General features: G+C 42.1%; 1 protein-coding gene across 3 annotated transcripts in view; it reads left to right on the top strand.

The window, feature by feature from the left end:
• Window positions 1–8,426, top strand: part of EPAS1 (endothelial PAS domain protein 1) — a 58,467-nt gene that overhangs the window by 13,262 nt on the left and 36,779 nt on the right. For all 3 annotated transcript variants that reach the window (XM_025204594.1, XM_025204552.1, XM_025204516.1), the window contains exons 2-5: window positions 1,977–2,128; window positions 3,303–3,387; window positions 4,057–4,175; window positions 4,284–4,486. In XM_025204594.1, the coding sequence (XP_025060379.1) occupies window positions 1,977–2,128; window positions 3,303–3,387; window positions 4,057–4,175; window positions 4,284–4,486 (559 nt within the window). The remainder of the gene's footprint in view (window positions 1–1,976; window positions 2,129–3,302; window positions 3,388–4,056; window positions 4,176–4,283; window positions 4,487–8,426) is intronic.

Genomic DNA, 8,426 nt, shown 5'->3' with positions numbered 1-8,426 from the left:
GGGGGAGGAGACTGAGAGTTCAACATTTCCTTTTATTAATAAGCTCAAAGTGTGCTTATTGACTGGAAAACAAACTTGGCACATTGAAGCTGTAACACTAAATAAAAATTAAGGAAATGATTGTTCAGGCACTTGTCTGTATATAGGTCAGTGTTGGTGCCCAGTGCACTCAAATTAAAATTTTTTTTTCAGTCATCAGTGTCCATTGGGAGCTGCATTTGTGCCTTGATTATTCTTGTGCTCCCAGCCAAGGGCAATAAAGGGCAAAATCATAGAGCTGCCCCCCCCAAGATCCTCTTCAGTGCGCATGGCTATGAGCTGATGCTTGAGATTTTCTGCACATTGCATGGCTTCTTCATTGTTTTAACTATTTAGAAGTCCAAGCTTATTACTCAGTCCTTTGATAGATTTCCCCCCTCCCCGACTCCCTTCTTTTCTTCAATAAGCCTGCAGCTAACATATTGTAATTACCTACCAGGATGTAATTATTACCAAACACGATTATTTGGATTTGGATTCTGTACCAAACAGTGCAGATATAATAACAGGATTTTGTCTTTGACTGCTGAAAGTCAAATTGTGCCATATATCTATTCCCCCCAAGGAGCCTGTAATGCTGCAAATACAGATTTCAGATCTCTACCTACCTCAGTTGCTATGAGGAGGTCCTCTTAGCTTCAACCATTTGATCCTTAAAGAATTACAAATTAAAATTGAGGACCATCCATTTGAAAGATAAAAACTTTTCAATATGAAAATGAAGCTTTACACTCTCTGAAGTATTCATACCCACAAGGAGATCTGTAGACATTTTAACCCTCACCAACAAAGCACTCCAAGCCTAATTGTTATATACAGTGTAAGTATGTTTCCTTCACAAAGAGTGCAAACTTACCTACATATAGGCAGCTGGCTAATTGTTGTAAAGTCATCTCAACTCAGAACCAAGTCCACTCAGCAGGCTTTCCATTTTTTCACCCTTTTATGGTATAGGTAGGGGAGGGAAATTCAACATTAACTCTCATTCATTCATAGTGCTTTAGGAAATTCTACCATGACAGTGACCTGTCTTTCCAGAGAAATATTCCAAGACTCATTTGACCATTCAACCCACTTAAATACTCATATCAAGACATCATTGAAGACTTGTCTCCAATTTCTCAAGACTTCTGGTTTCTTGCACATACATAATTCAGACTTCCAGAGTTCACCTTTATTACAAGGGTGGTTAAAGACTCTACACATTAGTGTACCTCAATTAGCTATGTCACTGTGTTTTACCTGCAAATCCTGTCATAGTTAAATTGATGGAAAGACCCTCTGAAAGCCTACTGTTTTACGATCGCAACCAAAGTTATTGGCGTCTCCATGCTGAGTTCAGCAGCCATTTAGACAACCTTTACAGACAAGATATATGGACTCCCTGGAAATCTGACTTCACATACATGTTTTGGAGATAAGGGCCATTAGTTGAAAGTGTCCTTCTCACTTATGAAAGGTCTGTCAATTCAGATTTTATTCCATGACCTTCATCTTTGCTCACTACTATGCGTCTGGTAAAATTGAGTTTCTGTATTGTCGAAGGACATGGGGAATGGTTGCAGTTGCCCCACACTTTTGTCTCTGGTTGGTGGGCTTAGGCACTTTCAGGGTGCAGGCACAGCCCTCACTGTACACAGGTAGAATATATATGAAAAAAGCATCGAGACGAGCCACAGTTACTGTAAAGGAAGTAAATGTTATTTCACCTGTACAAAAGACATCTTTACTTTCTTCCTAATGGTGAAGAGTATATGCTAATGGTCTGCCTAATCGCCTCCACCTCAGGAGAGTGAGAATGGACTAGTGTTATAAAAGTAGCACTGTAATATCAGAAAAGGCAGATTTTGCTTTTTTATTGGGTGTGATTTTATACCAAGCAGAAAAATCATCATTCTGAAAACTCATTATTTTGGCCCCTTTGCTTTTTATTTCAGTGTGTTCTGACATTGAGAATGAACTAGAGACAAACCAGCAGATGGACAACTTGTACTTGAAAGCTTTGGAGGGATTTATTGCTGTGGTGACACAGGATGGAGACATGATCTTCTTGTCAGAGAACATCAACAAATACATGGGCCTTACACAGGTAATCTGTTCCCTAACATGTTCTGGTAGCTGCCTTTGAAACCTAACACCTAAATACTTGAAATGTGCCTAGTTGGTGTCACTGAAGCAGGAACTGGAAGCCAGATGCTTCCTTTCCTAAGGGTGCACACCCTAATCGTTAGGCTATAGGGTGATGCTCTTCCATTCTCTCTCCTCCACTCTTTGGCCAAATACCTATTTAAGTGTTTCATATGAGGTAGAACATCGCCAACAGCTATGGGTGAGGGAGATCCATGAAGAATATCTGTAGCTTAGCTAGAGAATTTACATGGATAGTTGGTGATGCTCTCACATGTGCTGCAGCCACTGTTCCACGTATTTGGAGCTGCAAGATTTGTAGAGACCATTGGAATAATAATTTGTAGTCTGTCAGAGATGAGCAAACTCAGATCCTGTGCCTTGAGCTGTGTTTGCCCTTGGCCTGTCTTTCCACATGTTTTGGAGGACCAGTTCTTCTCTTTCTGGTGTTAATAGGCAGATTCTGTCCCCTGTCATATGTCTGTCCCCTGACTTACATAGCATTGAGAGGCCCAGATCCCACAAGTGATTTTTCCAGACAGGAGGAGACATCATCCATGACAAAAGCAGGTATTCAAATGTACAGAATGTTAAAGGAACATTAAAAAGCCCATCCATCACCTTGTCCGTTCAAGATATGAGTTACTTGTCATTGTAATGGTTAAATCAAAGTAAACTCCATCTACAGAGGGTAGACTACAAATTGATTGCTGATAAAAGAGACTGGGCTTAAATTATCCCTGACATAATGCATACCCTTACAATTCAAGAGAGTTGCATTTATCCAGTTGTATCTTCAATTGGAGGCCTGTTGTCTCTGTTTCCAATATTTTAAAACCAAGAGTTCAGCTGGTGCAAATGGATTGAGCTCTGTGGTCTTGGTTACTTTGTTGCCAATGTCTAGGTTATAGTTCTAAGCTTAAAAGTTATTTAATTTAGTCTTAGTACCTGCAGATTTTTTTGATTTTTTTTTGTTCTATACCTGTAGACAGCAAGTGAAAATTTTAGGTCTATTATACAAATTTGTCTTTTTGTCTGTATTGAATGAATATGTGATCCAAAAGTTTTCTGAAATATTAAAATGTGTTTATATGTAAACTGTTTCTCCTCACACTTTGCTAAATATTTTTCAACAGGTGGAATTAACTGGGCACAGCATTTTTGACTTCACTCACCCATGTGACCATGAGGAAATTCGAGAGAATCTGAGTCTGAAAACTGGTAACCAAAAAAAAAAAGTATTTTCATTTTTTGCTTTTTAAGTAGATACATACAGTAACTGACAGATAGGCAGTATTTGATAATATCCATGTCACTCATGAGCAAGGGGGAATTTTCATTCTTGGAATAGTTTTTAACAACAGCAAGAGTTTTGAAAACAGTGAAAAGATTGGTTTTGTATGACTGTGCTAAGAACCTGTTTGTTCTGGTTCTTTCGTGTCATCAGCTTAAGTTGAAGAATCTTCACATGAAACCACCATTTTTAAAGATTGTGTTACAAGTTAAAATGTATGGTTACAATGGACCTGGACCCATGCACTATTTTTTAAGTCCCATTTATACCATTGGGCCCCAGTTCTAGATATTATTCTGAATAGGTGAGGGTCTGTGCAGGGAGCAGTTAGTGGAATTGGGTCTTTTTTATGGGGCTTTAATGGGATTTATATAATTTGAAGGGAATTTTTTTCCCCACAGGAGCTGATTCTTAAAGATGTGAGTACATCGGTGTTGTTATGCAAGGTTGCTGTTTGGCTAACAGTTTGAGAGAAGTCAAGCAATCTGCTGTTACCTACAATTCCTTTGTGCTTAAAACACAAGAAGCAAGATGTTCCCCACAAAAAACAAGCCTAACTTCCTCACAAGGTTTATTATCTTTTTTTCTCATTGTAGGTCCAGGTTTTGGAAAGAAAAGCAAGGAGATGTCCACAGAGCGTGACTTCTTCATGAGGATGAAATGCACGGTTACTAACAGAGGCAGGACTGTAAACCTTAAATCTGCCACATGGAAGGTACCACATTTCAGCCCCATTAAGTTCCATGGGTAAAAGATTTTATGACTGTTTATCAAACATACGTTTAAAACGAATTACTTGCTTTAAAATAATTACTTGTTTCAGGTCTTGCACTGCACTGGACAAATTAAGGTGTATAACACTTGTCCGCCTCACAGCCTGTGTGGGTATAAGGAGCCCCTCCTCAATTGCCTTGTAATAATGTGTGAGCCCATTCAGCACCCCTCAAACATTGATATTCCACTGGACAGCAAGACTTTCTTGAGTCGCCACAGCATGGATATGAAATTCACTTCCTGTGATGACAGGTAAAGAGCCAATTACTGTTCCTGTCCTGGGAGGGTTCTGGTTTATCTTAGCTAACATACCGGCTAATACACAGGATCTTTATTTTCACCACCCTTTTCATAGTTGAGTAAGTTTATATTATTACACTTGCACTAGAGTTATACTCTGCCCTAGCTTGGTCCTACAATAGTAGGGCTGGAGGGCAACCAACAAGAGTTAATGATGCATCAAGTGGTTGCAGGTTTCTAACTGGAAAGGCACAGGCACATAGCACCAACTGAAGGTGACTGGTAAAGCTGAAATGGTAAAAATCCATGTTGATCAAAGGGGATAAGATTAAGGAGATAAGTCTAAGCATCTAGGCTAGGGACAGACATTACACATAAACCGGTTCGTGATCAGAAACTTGTTTAAACCTGTAGCAGAACAGATGTTCAGTGCACATAAACCAGTTTGAAAATGGCTGAAACTGGTTTGAGATAAACCTGGTTGAATGTAGTATCAGACTTAACTGATTTGGGTCAAATTGGTCTATGCAATGTCTGTCCCAGACCTCTTGCTGGTTTAAGTTAAACCAAACCCAGCACGGGTTCGTAGCAGGCAGATCATGCCTGACTAATCTAGTCTCTTCTTATGACCAGGTTACGAAACGCCTGGACACAGGAGTAGGGGTGGATGTCGTATACTTAGACTTCAGGAAGGCCTTCGATACGGTATCCCACCCCATACTGGTGAACAAGTTAAGAGGCTGTGACTTGGATGACTACACAGTCCGGTGGGTGGCGAATTGGCTAGAGGGTCGCACCCAGACGGTCGTGGTGGATGGGTCGGTATCGACCTGGAAGGGTGTGGGCTGTGGGGTCCCGCAGGGCTCGGTCCTTGGACCGATACTCTTCAATCTCTTCATCAGCGACTTGGACGAGGGAGTGAAGTGTACTCTGTCCAAGTTTGTGGATGACACAAAGCTGTGGGGAGAAGTGGACATGCCGGAGGGCAGGGAACAGTTGCAAGCAGACCTGGACAGGTTGGACAAGTGGGCAGAAAACAACAGAATGCAATTCAACAAGGAGAAATGCAAAGTGCTGCACCTAGGGAGGAAAAATGTCCAGCACACCTACAGCCTAGGGAATGACCTGCTGGGTGGCACGGAAGTGGAAAGGGATCTGGGAGTCCTAGTGGACTCCAAGATGAACATGAGTCGGCAGTGTGACGAAGCCATCAAAAAAGCCAATGGCACTTTATCGTACATCAGCAGATGCATGACGAATAGGTCCAAGGAGGTGATACTTCCCCTCTATCGGGCACTGGTCAGACCGCAGTTGGAGTACTGCGTGCAATTCTGGGCACCGCACTTCAAGAGGGATGCGGATAACCTGGAGAGGGTCCAGAGAAGGGCCACTCGTATGGTTAAGGGCCTACAGACCAAGCCCTACGAGGAGAGACTAGAGAAACTGGACCTCTTCAGCCTCCGCAAGAGAAGGTTGAGAGGCGACCTTGTGGCTGCCTATAAGTTCATCACGGGGGCACAGAAGGGAATTGGTGAGTATTTATTCACCAAGGCACCCCCGGGGGTTATTTCCTGCCTATGCAGGGGTTCGGACTCGATGATCTATTGAGGTCCCTTCCGACCCTAACATCTATGAATCTATGAAAACTCCCCCAGCATCCTGGCATGCTTTCTGGGCTGGATGGGGCTCTCTGCTCCACAGCTGAGGTGGCCCCTCCTCTCTGCTCCCTGGATGGAGCTTGGCAGAGACTGCAGGTGTCTGCCTGGCTTCCCCCTGCTCCGTCCCTCCCTTCCCCACTCCCTGCTAAGCAGAGATTGCCCTGTCCACTCTGCCTTGCACAGACACCTCTCAGCATTAGGTAGCAGACCACATGCTGGCTACAGTCCGTGCTGTGGCAGACAGGACAAAGGCAGAATCAGCAGGTAGCTGGTAATATCCCTCAGTTGTTTTCTTAATGGGTTGATAAACACTGTGTTATCAATTCCCTGCTGGGCTGGTCAGAAAGGGGGAGGGGGGAAACCCCTCCCTAATCAGAGTATGTTGCCCGGGACTGGCCATGCCCCCCTCAGCTAGCACTATGGAAGGAAAAGGAAGGCTACCCTCATGCCCCCCAGTTTCTAGTCTGAGCCACTGCAGGCATGTGCCTGCATTTCTGGGATGTCTCTCTGTTTACAGACTGATTTAGCCTAGCCAGGTTAAGCTAACCTGCAAAGATTGAATCAATTCAGGCTCAGGTTTTTTGAATGTCTGTTCCTAGCCCTTGAATGACTAAATCAGTGTAATAACTATTACCAAAGACTGGAAAAAGCATGCAATACACAGCAACACAGACATATTTCTGGGTGACTTAGATGCATCTCTGAATGTGGTGCTGGAACCACAGTTGATGATGAGAGGGTATAGGTGGGGAGAATAAGATTTTACTTTGCATATTTAAAATAAGTATAGGTATATATTTTGTTGAATATTGTAAGCTTACTGGCAGAAAATGAGACAGTTCAGAGCATCAGCATTAGTCTTGATCATTTTTAGTAACTTTAAGGTTAACATAAATCCAGGCTGTTGTTTTAAAAAATGAATGCAGGGGTTTGTTTTGATGGCCCTTACAGCCCTATGCCTTGTGGTTACAAATGAAATACTGCTTTCTTATTTGCTTGGTCCAAAGAGGTTACCAAGCAAGCCAGCAGTACATTGCATATTCTCCAATGGAGAATTTATTAGAATTCCTTAATGAGTTTGTTGCAGCCATGATGCAGGGATATATTTTCTGGTCAAGTGGAAGGCAGAGAATGTTTAATTACTATTTCCCCCCTCCTTTTAATGATGCAACATCTTATACCTAAACTTTCTTGGTGATTCGGACTTCATGTCACTGGAGTAAAAGTCTCACTTCAAACTTTCAGGTTTTGGGTCAATACTGCTACCCTCTGCATATTATGATACCAGGTTATCCTTATATTTTAGGAATGTATCCTTCTTGGTAGGTACAGGTTGGAAGTGTGGTCTCTGACCCCACAAATGCTCATATACCAACATGCAACATAGGAGTCATCCCATAAAAATCAGTGTGTTTGGCAATGGGACTCATCTTAAAGTGAATCACACGTGTAAGTGCCTATAGAAGCTTTAAGCAGTTAATTTCCTTGATACGTTGAGGACTTTTAAATAGTTCTGAATAAAAGTTTTATTACTTTAAATGATGCAATGCGGCAGCCTAAGTTAGTCGTCATGCATGACAACCTTGTATGTAAGATTAGAAATATGACTGGCAACCTGAAACTGAGAGCATAGATGTCTTCAGAACCTAGAAGGAAACATAACATTGAAATCCATGTGTAGCTGAGCACCACAGGCATGCATATTTAATGGTGGACATGTGAGAAGTTCTAAAGAGAAATGACCTAATTTTTCAAAGCATTTTAAATTACCTGAAAACTTTTGTACATGAACCTGATTGTGTACACACAAACACAGTGCTCATGCACAGCAAAAGTTTTTGGGTTAAATTTAATCAAGCATCTTTGAAAATTAGCCCTACAATGGATTTTGATGTGAAGACTCCAGTATATTAACCAGACCTTTTAAAAATGTGATTTAAAACATAAAGTTGCAATAGCAGCATTAAAAATAAGATGTTGCTATCAGAGGTGTAGGAAGCTCATTGTGGGAAGTGGAGTGGCATTCTTCTCATTCCATTTGCCCTCTGCCCTCGCTCCTGCAGATACACTGACTGGTGTGGCACTGACTTAGCCCACTGCTATCGCCAGGCTATAGAGCTTCCCCTGATGTGGCAAAAACTCCTGGTAGAGGATATTCTAGTACCTCCTCATAGTCAGCACCCAAGACAGGTGCCCTCCTTGCCCCATCCAATTTAAGCTACTGCTTGCTACTGAAAATAAGGATCAGGGTGCCTCACAGTCACAGGGCCATAAACTCACTTCAGTTTCAGGCC

Source organism: Alligator sinensis, unplaced genomic scaffold (genome assembly GCF_000455745.1).
Source record: "Alligator sinensis unplaced genomic scaffold, ASM45574v1 scaffold131_1, whole genome shotgun sequence".
NCBI classification, from domain to species: Eukaryota; Metazoa; Chordata; order Crocodylia; family Alligatoridae; genus Alligator; species Alligator sinensis.
Note: the sequence above shows the minus strand (reverse complement) of the source record. Positions and strands in the feature narration are given on the sequence as shown.